The sequence below is a fragment of the Grampus griseus genome, assembly GCF_964374135.1.
Source record: "Grampus griseus genome assembly, chromosome: 1".
Classification (NCBI taxonomy): Eukaryota; Metazoa; Chordata; class Mammalia; order Artiodactyla; family Delphinidae; genus Grampus; species Grampus griseus.
This window is the reverse complement of record NC_139017.1, coordinates 87,436,585-87,455,371: the sequence shown is the minus strand read 5'-3', so window position 1 is coordinate 87,455,371 and position 18,787 is coordinate 87,436,585. Positions and strand designations below refer to the sequence as shown.

At 49.9% G+C, this 18,787-nt stretch overlaps 1 protein-coding gene across 3 annotated transcripts; it reads right to left on the bottom strand.

Annotated features, from left to right (window-relative positions):
• Window positions 1–631: 631 nt before the first annotated feature.
• AMIGO1 (adhesion molecule with Ig like domain 1) lies at window positions 632–12,620 on the bottom strand. 3 transcript variants are annotated; one of them, XM_082650371.1, is made up of 3 exons: window positions 12,498–12,620; window positions 10,433–12,017; window positions 632–755 (listed from the first exon to the last, which is right to left on the bottom strand). In XM_082650371.1, the coding sequence occupies exon 2, from the start codon at window positions 11,950–11,952 to the stop codon at window positions 10,471–10,473; it is 1,482 nt and encodes a 493-aa protein (XP_082506497.1). In that variant the 5' UTR covers window positions 11,953–12,017; window positions 12,498–12,620; the 3' UTR covers window positions 632–755; window positions 10,433–10,470. The 3 variants fall into 3 exon arrangements, with proteins under 3 accessions (XP_082506497.1, XP_082506496.1, XP_082506495.1); XM_082650370.1 differs by lacking the exon at window positions 632–755 and adding an exon at window positions 7,323–9,277; XM_082650369.1 differs by lacking the exon at window positions 632–755 and having other exon boundaries at window positions 7,323–12,017.
• Between the last annotated feature and the right edge of the window lie 6,167 nt (window positions 12,621–18,787).

The following is an 18,787-nucleotide window of genomic DNA, read 5'->3' as shown; positions in this document are numbered from 1 at the left end:
CCAGAAGTGTCGGGTGGTGGTGGTGATGGTACTGGCAGTCATTTCTTGCTTGCATGCCTGGTGAAACGTTGGATTCCTGTAACTTATGAATGACAGCTATGGCTCTTTGGGTCACTTTGAGAAAGCAGTGTAGTGGAGAGAGCCAATGGGTCTTGTTTATGGGGTGTGGTCCTTGTACACGCTATTGTGGGACCTGATGCGAGTCACATGTCTCAGGACCTCAGTTTCCTCATCTGTGTAATGAGTGATTGTTTCTAAACAATTTCTCTTAACATTCAGTGTCTGTCAAGTTGATGTCACAGAACACCCTCCCAGGTCTGAACTGTGGGTTGGCCCACTCAGCAGACTCAGAGTGTAATTCTTACATTCATTGCCTCCTTACCCCTCTGGAGGGACAGGTCTGCTCTCGTGGCCTTTCAGGAATCTGTGCCGATTTGGCCCCTGCACCAGGGGACAAGGGGTCAGGCACTGTGGAGAGAAGGGGCCCAGGTGAGGGTCTCCAGAACATCAAGACAGTAAAGGCACTAAAGTCACTTTAAAACTTTTGGAGGAGCAAAAGGGCATTGGCTTAACTAAGCCTCGGCTGGGCTTCTTAGCCCAGCTAAGAACGTCCTTCAGCTCACTTCAGGATCTGGGCTTGAGGGCTGCGAGACATCCATTCTCAGTGGCAAAGTAGTCCTGAACATCTCATGTTTTGTCCTTCTTAGGGCTCAGGTCCTTGCCTTAGCACATAGCTTCGTGCAGCTCTTCCGAAGCTGTTAGAACAAAATAAGAGTCAAGGAAATGGGGCAGGGCTCTTCTGATCTAAGAGAAAACAAAGTGTCTCTGGTTCCCCTTCTCCCCTCGTCAGCTAAGCTTTCCTCAAGTGTCATCTCTTGCCAGCTCTTTGGCCCAGGACGGGGCTGAATTTGGTGCCAGCTGGCAAATGAGGGCTGGGCTCTCTTCCCTGCAGAGACCCCTCCTTGTTCCAAACTGAAAGTATCAGTAGTTCCCCAGACTGCCCTTGGTGATAAGGGCTGGCTGCTAGATTGGTTGACTGTCGTCTGGCTCAGTCGGGGAGCTGGGACCTCCGTAGACCATGGCAAATACTGAAAACGGCTGAGCCAGGAAATTGGTGTTAAGGCTGGTAGAGAGAGCTCAGTGGGAACTCTGGGAGGCCTGGGGTGTAGGGCCTGGAGCTCTAGGTCCCAGGAGCAGGGGTAGATGTTCCTAGATAGCAGTATTTTGGATATCTCAGGTCTTTAGAAGATTCAAGACCTCCTTTCTGGGTGGCTCAGAAGCAGGGAGGTTGGTATGGTTCAACAGTACAGGAGTGAGAACTGCAGGGGCAGAGGGGTTCTCTGAGCGGACCTCGCTAGGATCCTCCCGGGTCAGGTGTCATCTCCTAGGAGCTCTCCAGACCCTGAGCATCTCAAGGGGGACCCCTGCTATGCAGAGGGTGATTGTTCCTGTCTTTTTCATTGACCTCTCTCCCCTCTCCAACTCCTCAGTGTGTTCTGAACTTGGGAGAGATGGTTGCTGGGGCTGCATGGAGGAGATTCTCACTGAGGGTCGCTTTGATCAGGGAGCCCATCACCCCTTGCCCACCACAGTCAGTGCTGGGAGTCTTACTCTGTCTATAGCAGGGTAGGAAGGCTGGGTGGGGTTCACCAGCTTGCTCTGGGAGCCAAGCAGGCAACACCATAAAGCCCGAGCCTGCCTGAGGTGTTGCCTCCTCCCAGGTGGTGCGGGGGCTGGTGAGCGGGCAGGCTGGCTGACAGCCGGCAGTTTGCGTGGGCAGTGCCAGCTGATGTCTATTCCCAGCCCTGGGAGGAAGGGGGAAGTCATTTATATTCCGCAGGAGGAAGGGGTCCCAGCTGTCACTTCTCTGACCGGTAGGCCTTGGGGGTGGGGGGGCAGAGGCACAGGGCAGAGGGGGGCACAGGTGGTCTCCTGCTTAGCCAGTCTGATTGCAGTATAGGGAGGAGGTCGCCAGGAGGAGCCCTTCTTCCCAGCTGGCCAGATTGTAGGGGGACTTCCCTCCGCTCCCCTCCTTTCTCCTTCCATCACCACCTGCCCTCACATCCTGGGGCAGCAGCTGGGCAACCATTAGACCTCAGTGCCAGAGCACTCTTCCTCCAGCTGGGATCTCAGGGGCTGACGGCTGCATATGCCTCTTGCTTGTGTGTTTCCTCCTCCCTACACCTTCTATCCCCCCACCTCCCTGTATCTCCCCATCTGGGGTGTTATCTGGGCTCCTCAGGAGTGAGGCAGAGGCCTTGTGGGAGAAGCAAATGGCTGCCCTTTTGCCCTTGTCCCCTAACTAGGGAAAGCTGCTAGTAGCCAGCCTGTTTTGCCTTTAAAAAAAAAAAAGCCAGGGTGTTCAAGTTTTTTTAAATTCTGTGTCATTTGCACAAATTTGCATATCAAGCTCACTAAGTCCTGATTCCGAATATGATTACATTCAAACTCAGCCTTGAGGACATTAGAAATATAGATGCTTTTTGTATCTAAATCCAAATGGTAATAGGATCACCATTCTGGGTTCACGTACCACCCCAAAGCCCCCATCTTTCCCATAGCCACCGCTTTCCCACCCCAACACTTCCCCCCGCCCTGCCCCTGGCTGGGGGGTGGTGTTGAATGGCAGGAGCTCTGTCTGGGGAAGTCTCCCAGCCTCACCTTCTTGGCTTTTCAGCTGCATCAAAGGTAGGCTGCTATCTCTTGCCAGCCTGTGCCTCCTCTGTCCGCACCCTCTCACAGCGCAGACTACCTCTCCCCACTCCAACACCGGCCTGTCCCTCCCTTCTCATCGTCCCCACCCTTCCACCCCTGGGCATGGCTGCCAGTGGGTCTTGTTTTTAAAACCTCACCGTGGGAGATCCAGGCATTCTTCCTGAGCCAGCTGGCTGCTATGCCTAGACCCGTTCGGAGTTAACAATAATCATTAGCTGAACAGTGCTGGGGCTTTTCAGCTCCAGATCTCTAAGCACTTGCAGGCTGAGTCAGCCAGCCCTCACCTTCCCCCTCTTCTTGGGCTGCAGAGGGAGGAGGGGTCAGGAGTCTCACTTCCCAGCCAAGCCTCATCCTTCCTCTGGGAGCGGGCCCTGAGCATCCTCTGAGTAAACTAATAAGGCCTTTTCACCTGACAAAGGTCAAGATGTAGGGAACGTAGTACATGCTCCACTGACACTGGTAGTGGTGGCTGTTGACCTTGAACCTCTAGTACCCCTGCCCTTCCTTCTGTTGACCTGTCTTGGCCTCCAGGGGACACCCCTGACTCCCTCAGCATTTCTGGTGGCCCTCTGCAGGCTTAGGGAGCAGGGAGGCGTCTGGTTCAGTGCTCCCGCTGCCCCTGCGTCTGGTTGGCATAAAGAGCCTACGTATCATGAAGTGAAAAGTGAATCGACCTGGGAGCTAGGAAACCTGCAGTCTGGGTTTACCCAGCTCCTAACACTGGTGTGGCCACAGGCAAATCACTTACTGCTTGACATATCTCACAGGGATGTTGTGAGCGCTAGATGACAGAATGCTATGTTAACAGGCATTGGGAAGTTCAAAGCATTAAACAGATGTAAACAGGTGGTATTACGTGCTTGTCCTTATCTCCCTTTCACTCAACCTGGCTCTGGGTTTTATGCTTCTTTTAGGGAGGCAATAAACAGTTATGGATAATGATGCTTAGAGGACCCAAGTCTCTGAGAGGTTGTGTTGCTGGCCATCACTGGAGAACACAGACATTTCCTCCTAGATGCAAGGTCAGGAATGCCACCAAGGCTATGACTCTAGTGAAGCTTGCCCTGCGTGCTGCCAGCTAGTGCTTTCAAGTCACAGGGCTGATTGCAAATCTGGGAGTCAGTTATCCCCCAGGTCCAGCCTGAAGTTCCTGGAGCTGGTCTTAGTCTGGAGCTCCTGGTCACAAGTCTATCTAAATTTCTCCTACCTAATTCTGCTCTTCTGAGGGAAAGGCGGAGCAGACAATCCAGGAAGGGATTGGACACAGCAATGGACACAACACTGCCACACCAGCCCTCTGGTTTCCCCCATAGCCACAGGCTGCCTCAGGCCCTCACCCAGGCACAGCGTGGAGGTGGGGAGCTGTGAGACACAACCCCTGGCTTGTTCACGGGTTTGTTTCTCCTTCCTTGTTTCAGGCTCTTGGAGTAGGATCACAGCCCCTTCCTCCTCAAAGGACTTTATTGGAATTAAAACACACACGCACATGCACACACACATACACACGCCATGAAAGCAGTTATGTTTCAATTAGAAGAAGGATACTTTCCATTCCATTGGTCTGAGAACAGCCAGCAGTCTGCCTGGAGTGGACACAGAGAGGCAGGCACCCCAGGAGCGCAGAGGCTTCAGTATTTGTTTTTTAATCTTGGTGGGTTTTATTTTATTTTATTTTCTCTGTCCTGGGATCCAGGAATGAAACACTAGTCAGGCATTGCAGTCATGGCCTCAGCAAAGCATAGGCACAGAGAAGACACAGCTGAAAGGCAGGAGGATAGTGGCCCAGAACTGCCCTGGATGGTGGTTTGATGTAGACAGTCTCCAGCACTGGGCTAAGCTTAAAGCAGACAGATTTCCTCCATTCCCTCCAGTAAGACCGCCTTCTCCCTACCCACCCACCCACCCAGAAGGCTTGACTAAGTTACCAATGTGCAGGGAATAAGTTCCGGTTTTTAATCTACCTGCTATTAGAATTTCCCAGATTTTTTAAACCTCTGTTAAAAGCAGATTAAGCAGCTACTTCAGGCTGGTCTCTGGTACCAGAGGATTCAACTTTGTCTCATTGAGTATACATGAGAGGCCCCCAGCACCCCTCTCTTTAAAGCAGATTCCCACTTATCTCACAGTGCTTTCTAAGGATGCCCAAGACTGGGCTCGGCCTTTCTGCTTAGGTCCACGCCTAAAGCAAACTACGGCCAAGTGAAGGAGCAGTGGGAGGTGCAGGAAAAGCAGCACAAAGTTCTATCCAGCTACAGTCCTGTGTGCATGTTTGTATGGGTGTGCACATGCATACACCCCCCCCCCCAACTTTGGGGTCAGTGACTCTCACCTTATGTGTGTCAGTGCTGTAGGGCACCTAGAAGTTCCTGCAGGGCCTCATGTCCTAAAGGTTGGTTCTCTCCATGCCCTCTGTGATTGTGGGACTAACAAAGCCTATGAGGAAGCCCTCAGGGCAGGAAAACACTTCATGTTTTCCACACAACAATATATAAGCCTGATGAAAGGGCTTGACGTGGCAGCTGCTTTAGCTCTCCTCTCTGAAGCCTGGGGAGAGGAAGCATCCAGCATAGGCTCACTGTAGCCAGACCAGAAGAGCTAACCATACTACTGCATGGGCCTGAGACTTTTCTGCAGTGTGGGTGGGAAAAGTGACGCTTCCCCAGCGGTTGCCCGGGAGACAAGATAAGGGGTACAAGAGCTGCATCTGCAGAAAGGGAAGGAGTTTGAGAGATCAGATGGAAGAGAGACTAGGCTGGGCAATCCACTGAACTCCCATTTTCTGTTCTAAAAGGTAACCATCATACTAACCTCATCCATTCTCCTGCAGTGCCACCTAAGAGGAGCTAGGGGAAGAGCTGCAAAACATGGCAGACAAAACTGCACATCTTGGCCAGAACCTATGGAACTCCCTGGGGGGCTGGGGAAGGGGGGAGAAGGGGAGGGTTGAAGAGATGCAGCCACGGATTCCTTGGGATGATGGAGAAAGGAGTATCAAAACGTTTCAGGCACAGAGACAGGGCTTGGCACAGGCCAAAATACAGGGGAGAACTCTCAGTAGTCTTCCCCAGATCTGTTCTCTTTATCAGCTCACCCTCTTGGCTAAACTCAGCCATAGCAAAAACTGCTTTGGAAAGATTAAAAAATACTATATAAATGTAGACTCTAGGGGTGCTCTGGCATCAACATCTGTCATTGCATTGACTGCCAAGGTTGACTGGTCTGATGTGGCTGGCTGTGAGGTCTCTCCATCCATCACCACTTTACTTGTTCCTCATGAAGAGAAAAAGACAGCTTTCCAGACAGAGGAGGACTGTCCTTTGGTCAAGATTTTATCAATGTAAGAAATTAGGTAATTATTCAAATTCTGATTCTTATTTTATTTTTTGACTGCACTGCATGACTTGCGGGATCTTAGTTCCTCAAGCAGGGATTGAACCCGTGCCCCCCTGTAGCGGAAGTGTGGAGTCCTAACCACTGGACCGCCAGGGAATTCCCCAAATTCTGATTCTTTTAGTTTCTCTTTTCCTTATACCATTTCCTCTTCCCTTGTGGAATCTACCATGACAATCCCCTACCAAGAGAGTAGCCAAAGAAACTGCATGTTCAGACTTTAGTAGAATCCAGTCCAATTTCTGGTAAGCTGTCTTCTGTACCAAGAAAGTGGGGACCGCATTTCTGTGTTCTGTGCAATGCCTAGGACATATTACACTGTCAATGAATAATAACCTTCCTATTAAATTAATATACTTTAAGCCAAACTAAGATGGTTACCATTCACGACATGAACATATACCGGTAATAATCAAAATACTGTGAAACCGACCTGCTCTCCCATCGTTTCTTTTAACCCAGTCCAAGCATTTTTCCATGGTACAGTTTGCAGGCTTGATCCAGACTTTTAAGAGAACTCTTCAGGGAGACAACCCTCCTCCCCAGGGATCCAGAAAGCCTTCTTTATTTACAGGCTCTAGCCCCAAGTCATGGAATTTCTAAACTCTCTCTTGCTAAAGCGTCAGTGACATTTCTTTTGAGAATATCTGCCAGGTTGGCAAACTATGGTCTGCTGGCCAAAACCAACCTGCTGCCTGGTTTTGTATGGTCTGTGAGCTAGTAAGAGTTTGTGCATTTTTAAATGGTTAAAAAACCTCAAATACATGTTACAATGATATGGCAATCGCATTTTAATGTCCATAAATAAAGTTTTACTGGAACAGAGCCACAGTCATTCATTTGTGTGCTGTCTGTGGCTGCCTTCCTGCCACAACGGTACAGCTGAGTAGTTGTAACAGAGACTATATGGGCTGCGAAGCTGAACACGTTTCCTGTCTGGCTGTTTACAGAAAAGGTTGGCTGACCCCTGGTCCATCTTAATGCCTAGATGTGGATTCAACCCATGCCCTTATAACAGCATTTAACTCTTCTCCCCCTAGACAGGCCACACCCTTCTGAGGTCCAGTGAACCCCAGCCACAGGCTGAAAAGATAAATAAACCAGTCACAGACTATGCCAGAACAGAGACTCAAGCCAGGTTTAATGATCATTGTCTAGTTTTCAGAGCCCAGAGGCTCCAAGGTTTGCCAGCCTGAGAGTACATAAGTGGGAAGACTAGGATCCTGGACATGGGGAGGCCTGCTTGCTCCGCCAGCAGGGCTACGAGGAAGTACAAAGGTAAGGACACACGGAAAACTGGAATCAGTTGGCTTTACTCTCCCCAGCTGGGGGATACCTGCTCCTGGCTCCTTCCTAGGAGCCTCATAAATACAGGCAAAGAAAAAAAATCACAAATAATCACACAGACAGATTGTACAGCCCTGTCGTTCTGTCTCCAGGGACACCTGCTTCCTGGGAGACACGTCTGGTTTATGGGAGTTGGGGTGATGGCTCGACCTTTATAACCAGAGCTAGCAGTTTCCTACACGGGGTTCTACTGAGCTTACATACGCTGAGTACCCGATCCCCCAGGTAGAAAGCTACCTTTGGGTTCTATCAACTGAAACCATGGGAGGAGGCTCATCACTTCAGTCTCTTGGTGGGGCAGCCAGGCACGTCTACCAGTCTCTCAAACCGGTAGGTACTGGCCAACCTAGTGGATACAGTGGGGAGACTTAGATCCTCAGGGCCTTTTATTGATATTATGCCCTAAACTGGGTAGGATTTATGAAGCAAATGGCCCTCCTAGTCCTCAGGAACTCAGCTAGAAGGCCCCAGAAGACCCACTTCATTTGACATTCACTTTAAAGATTTTCAGAGCCCCAGATGGTGCCTAGAGGGGAAGCTGCAGTATGGAGGTGAGATTTTTCCCCGATTCCCTGGTAAGTCTGAGGAGGGAGTCCTGGTTCCTATAGCTTCAGTATCAGAATCTTCAGAAGTCTCTGAAATATAACCAGACAACTTTTTCCTCCTGCCCCTGTCTTACCAGGGCAGTTAACACAGGAAGAGCAACTTACAGCTCCCTGGTCCCCTGCCAGTGTTCTGGGTCCGTCACTGACCTAGTTCTACATTTATTTCTCACATATATCATCTTTAATCCAAGGAAGGTTTCTGAGGGGTCTGAAGAGCCAGCTAGCTCCTCATCACCCCTCCTCTCAAGATCTTCAACCTGTAGTTCTCCTAACTCCAGCCTTTGCTGAGAAGTTATTCAGTGTCGTGGAGATGTGGGTGAAGCTTCAGGCCGTTCAGAAATCTAAAGTACAAAAGTTTGTATTTGTGGAGCCTGGCATGGTCACTGTCTCTCCTACAGGGCAAGAAAACTGTGTGCATGAAGTTGTGCACATGGGTGGAAACCACTCTGGAAGTGGACGTTAGTGGGGACTGAAGACTCACTGTCTTGATGGAAGTCAAGGTGCTGGGGTGCATGCAGACCTATAAGCATGCATCCCTATGAGCATGCAAGTACTTGAGGGAAATGCTGCACCTCTCTTGACAAAACTAGGTTACTAATAAAGGATGGACAGCAGTCTTGACATCCCGGGAACAGACAAGAAGCAGACGTTGAGTTCCAGTCCCCTCCCCGAATCTTAATAGGCAGCGGGAGTTAGGCCCTCCTAGCAAGCAGCTTTCACCCGCAGGTAAATGACACTTCTTGGAACCTAAAGAGAGATCAGAAAACTAGAAGATCTGGAGAACTTCCGATGGAAGGAGACTTGGTGGGAGAGAGGGGAGAGACTGAAAAGACCAACGTCAGAGAACGTTTTCACCTTGGCCCTGCTCGTCCCCTTGCCAAAGCTCAGAGCAACCAACTCCCAGGGCCTGCAGTAGAGTCAAAGGGAGTTGTCGTCTCTATACCCAAAGTATCCTGCAACTGGGTTGGAATGGAACGTTGGGCCTGTTCTTAAGTTCCTTGGGCCTGACAACCACAACTGCACAGACCTCTGGCTGACAGGGTCTCCTTTTCAAAGTTTAGTGCCACTGACTGTCTGTTACAAGACTGCCTGGAACCTCGTGGAGAGGGCAAGACTTAGCCACACTCCAAATTGCCATTCTTCTGTGGCAGAGACCACTCAATTCCATCTCCTCGGATGATGAGATCCCATGCTTTGGCCTTGCAGCAGGGCTGAGATCTCTAAGAGAGGAGCAAAGCGGCTTTGTCAACACAGAAGAGATACATACCCGGCCCCCTCCATCCCCGAGCCCAATCTAACCCAGCTGGGGCCAGACTTTCCCGGACTCCTTCCTTTGCAGAGCAGCATATTAGGGAACACTCAGAATCCCACCTGAACTTGACCAGGAGACTGAATGAAGAGATGGCATACACAAAAAAATCAGGTAGGTCCAGCTGGATGCTACATGATAGAGGCTGATTTACCCTCCTCCTTCTAGTGCAAAGAGGCCCCCATCCCACGTCTGTGGCAGGCATCCACAGAAGCTCTGCTTTCAGCACCCTCCACCCTGGTGCTACACACAGGTGCTGGGAATCAAATGCTAACCAAGGGTTTCACCAACCAGGGAATTAGCCAATCTGGAGTTTATCCCCCATCTCCAAGTTCTGTGCTGGCACCTATGCTGTGACAGGGACCCCTCGGTTCATGTTGTACCCCTCTGTACCACTGGTCCCAGGACAAGGCACAGATACCACATCTCACATTGTTGCCGTATCTGACAGGCAACAGGCCAGGCTCCTGCAAAGAACCATCCACCCAGGGCTCATCCAGAAAGAGGAAGGCATTAGTGGGAAGTCTTACAACGGCTTTGGGGAGTGTTACTGATTAAGGTCTCAGCCTTTTCCTGACTCGTTTTTCCAAAGGTTTCCAATTTCCCCAGCTGTGAAGTGTGACTTCCTGGTCAAAGATAACATAGCTTTCCCCCAACATGGCTGCTGTGGAAGCTCCCGCCAGCACACACAACATCGCAGGTGTGGGTGGGCAGAGATAGGAAAAAATGATTTTTTTTTTCCAAATAATTTTCTCTTAAGGAGCTATGGATGACCTCAAAAAAGTTTAAGGAATCCGCTCTTCCTCCCACCCCTTCCTCATTCCCACCAGCTCAGATACACTCCTCTTCTTTCACCACATTGAGAACTGTCAGGGCTCTGGATAGGGGTGTAGCATTTGCCTGAGAATTAGCATATCCATATTTGAAAATCATGGCAGCCACACCCTGCTTGGGGTCTTGCCTGTTGCTGTAACCGTGACCAATTCCCTTGAGTTCGGGGGGAGCCCACTCCCTTGGGCAGCTAGCCCTCTCTTCCATCCCCTCATATCCTTCAGGGGTGCATTACCTCTCCTGGGGCAGAATCTCCCCACCAACCCATCCTGCTCACACCACAATGGGCGTATCAGAGAAGACCGAGCTGACTGATTCTGGATCTGACATCCTCCGCTGGCCCTTGCCTGTCGCCTCAGGCACCGGCAGGGTGTTGCCTGGCTTGAGCTTGCCGTTCTGACCCTGCCCGGGTCCAGCAGGTTCCAGGAAGGCCACCCGCTGGTCAAAACCATCATCCTTGTCCCCACCAGCCATAGGATCGTGGTTGGGTGTGGTACTAAGCATGGAAGAGCTGAGGCTGTCTCCTTGATGGCTGGAAGGCTTCTCGACACCCCGGCACCAGCAGCGGCAAGGGGTGAGGTACAGGTATATGAGGACCAGGACCACACTGAGGATACAGCCCACGAGGGTGGTATAGGCTGTGTTGAGGGTGTCATGGTGTCCGTGCAAGGTGAAATTGTATACTTTCAACTCCACAGACAGTGTCTCATTGAAAGCCTCCCCCACGGCATAGCAGGTATACACGCCCCCATCCTCGACCTGTACCCGCCGGAAATGAAGACTGCCATCCTTGGACACCGTCACTGTGCTGTTGGCCACCTCATCTAGCACCCGTTCATTGCTTGGTGTCACCCACACCTTGGTCATCCCCTGCTGCTTGGTGTCACACTTGATGGTCAAGGTGTCACCCAGGTGGGCCTCCCAGGCACGTTCCTTGTACTCGCTGCAATTGAGGAAACTCAGACTGAAGACATTGTGCAGCTTCTTGGAGCTCATGCAGTACAGGTCCTCCTGAAAGTCCATCACGGAGCTCAGCTGCCGGTACTGCCAGTGGGAAAAGAGCTGATAGAGCTCACAGTCGCAGTGTAGCGGGTTGTTGTGCAGGTACAGCCCATTCTTGATCCAGGCGGGCAGCTTCTGCAGGTCGGGCAATGGTAAGTTCTTTAGCTTGTTGGAGGAGAGGTCCAGGAGCGTTAGTTTGGGTAGCTTGGCTCCTTCCTTGACCAGTTCCAGAGGGAAGCGGGAGATCTGGTTCTGGCTCAAGTAGAGTTTCTGCAGCTGGACCACGTCGTCGAAGGCGCAGCGGTCAACTGCCATAATGTGGTTATTGTAGAGCAGCAGCACCTCCAGCGCCTGCAGTTCACTGAACAGGAACTCGTCCAGGGTACGCAGCTGGTTGGAGGAGAGGTCCAGGTAGCGCAGGTTGGGTACTGGGGAAAAGGCCTCAGAGGAGATGAAGTTCAGCTGGTTGTGGCTCAGCAGCAGGGAGTGCAGGTGGGTCAGGCGCGTGGGGGTCCACTCGGCCCGCAGGCGGCTCAGGTTGTTGTGGCTGAGGTCCAGGAGCGCCGTGTAGCTGGGCAAGGAGTGGGGCACGTTGGGCAGCTGCTGCTTGGAGCAGCTGAGGATGTTGCTGGCACACAGGCAGGCGGCTGGACAGCTAACCAAGGGACGGCCAGCTCTGGCCTCCTCAAAAAGGAGCAGGAACAAGGACAGCAGCAGGAGCCAGAGGCCTCGCAGGTCACACTGGGGTTGCATAGTGTCACTGGGGAGGGCGAGGAAGGCCACAAGGAAGATCTGGGAGGAAGTCACCCGGGCATGTTCTGGTGGGGTAAGGAAGGGTCACTTTCACCATAGGCTTAAGAGAAAGAGGATGGGTTTGTGGTCACTGGGGCCTCTGGCAGGAAGGACCGACTCTCCTGCCTTCCCCTCTTCTCCCCCACCCCTCCACCCCGCGGCCCCATCCCCGTTGGGCTAGAAGAGAAAGGAAGAGATGCTGGGTAGTTCCCAAGCACTGTGCAGGCGGTGAGCTCAAAATACTGGGACCGAGAAGGAGGTGGGCACAAGGGCCTGCTGCGCTAGGGTCACAGGAGCGGAGGATGGGGATCGCCGGGGCGTCAGGGACTGTTGGGGTTACAGGGATTGCAGGGCCCGGGTCTGGAGGCAGGGTCAGTAGGACCTTTGGGGAGGAGCTGAAGGAAGGTCGACGGGGCACAGGCTGGGTAGGGCGAGCCCTAACCGGGCTGAGGGGCCCCGGGGCCTGTCGGGGCGGGCTCCCCCCGCGGGACCTCTGCTCACTGCACCTGCTCGGCGAGGACGTGTCTCAGCCCATGGCGGGTCCGGGAGCTCCGTCGCGGCCTCCCCTGGCGGCGCCTCACCGGCCGGCCTGCCGCGGCGCCCGCCTTTCGCGGGGGCCCGCGCCCGGCAACATCGCCTCCCGGGGACTTGCCGGGCTCCGCTCCGCTCCCCCCGCGCCGCAGCCTCGACCGCTGCGCCGTCGGAGCCCCCAGACCACGGCCACCGTCTCCGGGTCCGCTGGGCCGGCGTGCAGCGGTGATGGGAGCGGGAGGCGCCGCGATCCGAGCGCTGGGAGCGGCGTGGGGGCAGCGAACACCGCGCGCGCGCCCGTCACCGCCGCCGAGCCTGGGGGCGCGTGCGCGCGGCGGGGGCGGGGCGCACGTGCGTGTGTTTGTGTCGGAGCCCGACTGGCGGACCGGCGGTCGCGCGCCGCTCATTCCTTCTCAGAAAGTGTTGGGACCTGGCGAGGAAAACTGTCGAGAGGAGGGCTCTGGCCCCTTAGTTCCCCAATTACTTCTTCCACCTTTTTCCAGCCCCTTCACCACCCCATCCTTCTACCTACCAAAACCTCTCTCAGGAAAAGTAGGTCTAACTGAAGTGAATTCGCTGCAACTGGCTCTGGGCCAAGATGCGTCACATGTCTTCTAATTTTACAAATTAGAGAAATCTGGTTGAGCTCCCGGCTCTTAATGTTGGCGGGAAATTCATTAGTCACGTTCTGAGGTTCCTCCCTCCCCTCTTTCTAGGTCTGTGAAGTTCCAACATTTGGGGGAAAGATTTGGAGAAGGGCCTTTATTTTTCAGTCTTGATGCTACTGTTCCACGACTCTTGGGGTACCACTGAAAGGGTACAGCTCCACAGCCTACAAGGTGGATGGGCAGGAGTAGGGGTAAGGGAGGATCTTTGGTGCAAGCACAGACACCCTGTGAGGCAACTCTCTCTCGCTCTCCTTCTCACACACACACACACCCCGACTGCATACAAGCCAGGGACAAGTTTCCATTCCTGGAAACTCCAAAATCCTTCCCAGCCTGGGGGAAGGATTCATTCATTCATCCCTTAACTCTGGCACTTGCCCTCTTCCTAAACCAGTATCAGCTCTTTCCCCTCCCCTTATGGAGCAATTCCAGCATAGTTTCTCTGCTACCTAATCCTCAAAATGAAGGGGGCGGGGGCGTGTCTTCTTTAGGGTGGTCCCTGAAACACCAAGAAGCTGTTAACCAGTGTGTGTTTTGGGGGTTGGGCATGGGAATAAGGGGACGTGAGAAGAGCCTAGACCTTATAATTCAAGACTAGCTGTTCTTGAGATGGTAGACCCTGAGGGAGAAATTACCTTTTTATTTTTTCTAGTTTCTTACAACAGCAAGAACAAGACTGAAATTAATGTCTCAATATATTAGCCTGCTAAGAGTTTTCAAAAGAAAGAATTTATATGTCACATGTTTTACCATGGATTTAAGGGAATGTATTATCTCTTCAAGGGGTATTAGCATGTTAACCCTATGCACAGTGTGAAAAGGTCTTTCCTGTTTATTTCAGGCATCAGTGATAATGTAGGGAGGGTATTCAGGGTGTGGGAAATTCTGAAATCACATTGCATCAGTTCTTTATTGCGGTATAACAAATTGCCCCAAATTCAGTGGTTTAATACAAGAATATACATTTATTGTCTTTCACAGTTTCTGTTGGTCAGAGATTCAGGAGCAGCTTGAAAGGCAGTTCTGGCTTGGCAGTTGCAAACAAATGGAGCTACAGTCAATGGAAGGCTTGACTGGGGCTGGAGAATCAACTTCCACAGAGGCTCAGTTATATGGCTCGCTCATGACTGGCCGGCTGTTGGCCGGAGAGCCTGGCTCCTCGCTGGAGAGACCTCTCCACAAGACTGAGTGTCCTCACAGCACGGTAGGTGACTTCCCTCAGAGCAAGAGATTCAAGAGACAGCAAGGCAGAGGTCACCCTGACCTAGCTTTATGAGGTCACACCTGTCACCTCCACTTTGATCACATGGACCAGCCCTGATTCAGTATGGGAGGAAACTACACAAAGTTATGAATACCAGGAGGAGATGATCTTTGGGGACCACTTTGGAGGCTGGCTATCACACACATCATCTCTGAAATCACATCTATTTTTCAATTTAAAAAAATGTCATACATACACAAGAGAAAATGATACTGTGAATGCCCATATACCCATCATCCATAGTCAATAATTATCAAGGGAATTCCATCATTTTGTTTTGTACAGGTATCCCTGAGAAACTCACGCTCTTCCCACCGCACCCCCATCCGCATATCCTGTACTGACTTTCCTTAGACTCGGTGTTCCAGGCTCTCTCCCTTCTCTCATTTCCCCCTTTCTGCTATGCTTAAGGGATGGATAAGAGACAGATACAAAGAAAGAAGCCCCCTTATGCTGGACACCAGTCTCAGATGCGGATATCTGCAATTGAAGAGGTCACCACAGATATGGTTCTCAGTCAATCCTTTTTTTTTTTTTTTTTTTAATTTTCAGGTCATTCAGAAATAACCTTGCCATTTTCAGATTTTAATGTGCATACAGATCACCTGGGGATATTGTCAACATGCAGATTCTGAATCCGTAGGTCTAGGGTGGGGCCTGAAATTCTGCGTTTCTAACAAGCTAATAAAAGGATGCAGACACTGCTGATCCACAGGCCACACTTTGAGTACCAAGGGTCTAGAGCTGTGCTGTCCAAGTCAGTAGCCACTAGCTACACGTGGCTATTTCACTTAATTAAAATTAAATAGCATTCCATTGTAAAGCAATTATACTCCAATAAAGAAGTTAAAAACAATTAAATAGCATTATAAATCACTTCCTTAGTTGCCCTAGCCACGTTTCCAGTGCTCAGTAGCCATATTTGGCCAGCTACCCTTTTGAACATAATCATGGAAAGTTCCACTGGATGGCCCTGGTATAAAGAATTGACTCATGATAATTCTCCTGCAGATGCTTTCTAGACCAGAACAACCATCTATTAATTTACAACAAAAAGAGGACCTTGGCAGGATAAATAGCAACAGGTTATTTATAGTGGGTGTTTATTTCCTCTTGCTGCAATGGATCAACCCAGTGTTCCTAAATACAATTTGAAAGATTGTTTGGTCAGCTCAGCATCTGAGCAAAAAAGGCTGGATATGTATATCAGGTTATGAGATGGGATAAATTGCTTTTCTCCATACTAGAAGTACTTTTTTTTTTCTTTTTCAATAACTAGTACTCATCACTTCAGTCAGAGCTGGAGGAAAGCACCCTGTTAGGAAGCTACCTTTTTTTTAAAAAAAAAATTTATTTATTTATTTTTGGTTGCGCTGGATCTTCGTTGCTGCGCGTGGGCTTTCTCTAGTTGCAGCAAATGGGGGCTACTCTTCATTGCGGCGCTCAGGCTTCTTATTGCAGTGGCTTCTCTTGTTGTGGAGCACGGGCTTTAGAAACACGGGCTCTAGGCACACATTTTGGGGATCAAATGAGGTAACAGGTGTGAAAGTACTTTATTATTTATAAGTATTATCTTTTTAAAAACCTGGTTTTCTCCGTAAGAGTTAGGAGATCCCCTGATCTTTTTTTTTTTTTTTGGCTGCGTTGGGCCTTTGTTGCTGTGCGCGGGCTTCTCTAGTTGCGGAGGGCAGGGGCTACTTTTCGTTGCGGCACGAGGGTTTCAGTAGTTGTGGCACGCGGGCTCAGTAGTTGTGGTGCACGGACTTAGTTGCTCTGCAGCATGTGGGATCTTCTCGGACCAGGGCTTGAACCCGTGTCCCCTGCATTGGCAGGTAGATTCTTAACCACTGTGCCACCAGGGAAGCCCTGATCCCCTGGTCTTGATGTCGACATATGTACAGATCACCTTGCACAACTGTCTGCCTTGTTCCCACATTCTAGGGTATTGCCTGTTTAGAACATTCACTCATGTTTTCAAGCTCTCACTCTCTGTGCTATCTTTTATAATTTAAAAATATTTACAAATTTAAAATAAAAATTTAAATTAAAAATTTTTAATTTTAAAAATATTCTGCATTTTATGGAGAACTTCAGTGGTATTACTACTATCAGCACAGTCTTTGTAGTTCTTAGAGTATCTCCAAAAGAGCTGGCTCCAAAATGAAGCTATTTCTGGGAGGGGTAGCAATAAAGATGACTGCTTTGTTAAGTATTGCTTAAAGGGTTGAAATTGAAGCCCTTACCATTGGGTTGAGCTGTTTCTATACCTAGCAGTTCACCTATGTTTCCATTTTTAGTTTGTTCCTGAAGGTGCTCAATCTGGAGGATTCCTGTTGCCATCCTCCCACCTCCACGCCATAAACCATCACTCATTTCACTGATCCTTTTAACCTTTTAACTTGCCTTTTAGTATGCTCACCCATTATTTACTGTCCAGGAGACCAATATGTCCTCTTTTTTGGACAACTGACATCCAAATCCCTCTTTGCTGCTCCTTACTCTTTTCCACTTCAACCCTGCACACTTTCTGGAAGCTCCACTTGACCTGCAGGAACCACAAGCATGTGGATACTAACCAGGGGCAGAAGAGGAATCACTGCTGTGGGTGGAGGGGTGCCATTGACACCCTTCAGTGTCTTGTTCAATCTGCAGCGCATGCTCTTGGTCAGGGTTATTCTGCTTCCTTAGAGGTGATCATTCCTGATGGCTCAATCATGAACACTTTCTTGGCTTTTGACACCCACATATGGACATCTCAAAATAGTCCTGCACTGAGTCATCAGATAGATGTGGCTTTGAAGTATTGCTGACAAATAAATTCATGGCTCAAAACGTTATTTTAGCCTTTAGCGGTGGGGTTCCCCCACCTCAGTCAGCCTGCAGCTGGCTGGACATCCAGAGATGGAAGACTTTTGTTCCAAAGTATTTGACGAATAAGACTACCCTGGAGCTCCTGCCTGTGAGTCTGAATAACCAGGAGGTCCTCCAAAATGAGTTTGGTGTTTTTTCATTAAGAAGTTTTGTCAAAGTTTTGATATTTTCTTTTCCTGTACACGCAACTCTCTCTTTTGATTTTGAAAGACTTTATATCTAAAATTAGAATTTAGCTAACGTGAGACTTCTAAGCTAGTTCATATCGTATGAATCCTTGACTAGTTTGTATTGTATTTGGAGAGTTAATATCCAGTATAGGGATTCAGCACTTTTATGATTTTGTAAAGGATTATAGTTAAGCTAAAGGTTAAACTTGTAGTTAAGGATTTTTCTCACTTATCTAAGGCCATTTGACTAACATGACTAACTCTTTGAATTAATAGATCTTTTCCCTCGAATCATACTTTTTGAGTCCTTACCTATTCATTTATGTTTCTTTTTTTGACTGCACAGCATGCCGGATCTTAGTTCCCTGACCAGGGATAGAACCCATGCCCCCTGCCTTGGAAGTGCAGAGTCTTAACCATTGGACTGCCAGGGAAGTCCCTATTCATTTCTGTTTGAAGTTTCTACTCTTTGACCACTTATACAGTTCTTAGCCTATTCTCAGGCTAATCATTATGTCAGCTGGTCTGGACCTTACCTATGATGAGAGAAATTTAGACTACTAGTGTTGGAAGATACCTTAGCAGTCAAGTTCACAAGCTGGGTCATGGCAGAACTGAGTCAGCCTGGAGAAGGAGTGTAACTTTGTGGTTAAGACCATAGTCTCTGGAGCCAGGCTCCTTGGGATCAAATCCTGGCTCTGCCACTCACCAGGTGACCTGAGCCAATTAATTACTTAAACTGTAAAATGGGCATAAAATATCTACCTAATGGAATTGTTATAAGTATTTAATAAGTTCATGTACAGAGTCTCTAGCATGTGGTAGGCACTCTGTAAATGTGGGGAGGTAGGAGTGGGCTGTGCCCTTCATCCTTGTTTAGGGTTCTTTTCAATGCAGGGTTATTTTCCAGGAGTTCTTTTCCAGGAGTAGTGCAAAGCATATAGAACTGGGGGAAAGCTGCTGAGGTTATGGGCATAGCAGAGTTCTAAGTGTTGATGAATGGGAGGCTAGGGTTAGGAAGCCACAGTAGAGGCTGAAGGAGTGAGGCGGCCAGTAGTAGATCAGTCAGCTTATATGAGTTTCATGAGGGTACACCCCAGACCAGCAGGAAGGGCAAGGTCTGGCTCCCCAGAACAGGCAGCAGTTCCTGTAGAAACATGGGCAAAGGAGCTCCTGCTGTACTCAGTTTGGGTCAGACTATAACTGGTGTATCAAGTTCATTTCTGGGCAGCTCATTTACAGTCAGGAGCACAGCCAGAGGTAGTTGATGGAGTGGTAACAGTCCAGTAATC

What these genes read in the sequence shown, in the direction of transcription:
- AMIGO1 (XM_082650371.1), bottom strand. Translation starts at nt 11,952, where the DNA reads ATGCAACCCCAGTGTGACCTGCGAGGCCTCTGGCTCCTGCTGCTGTCC.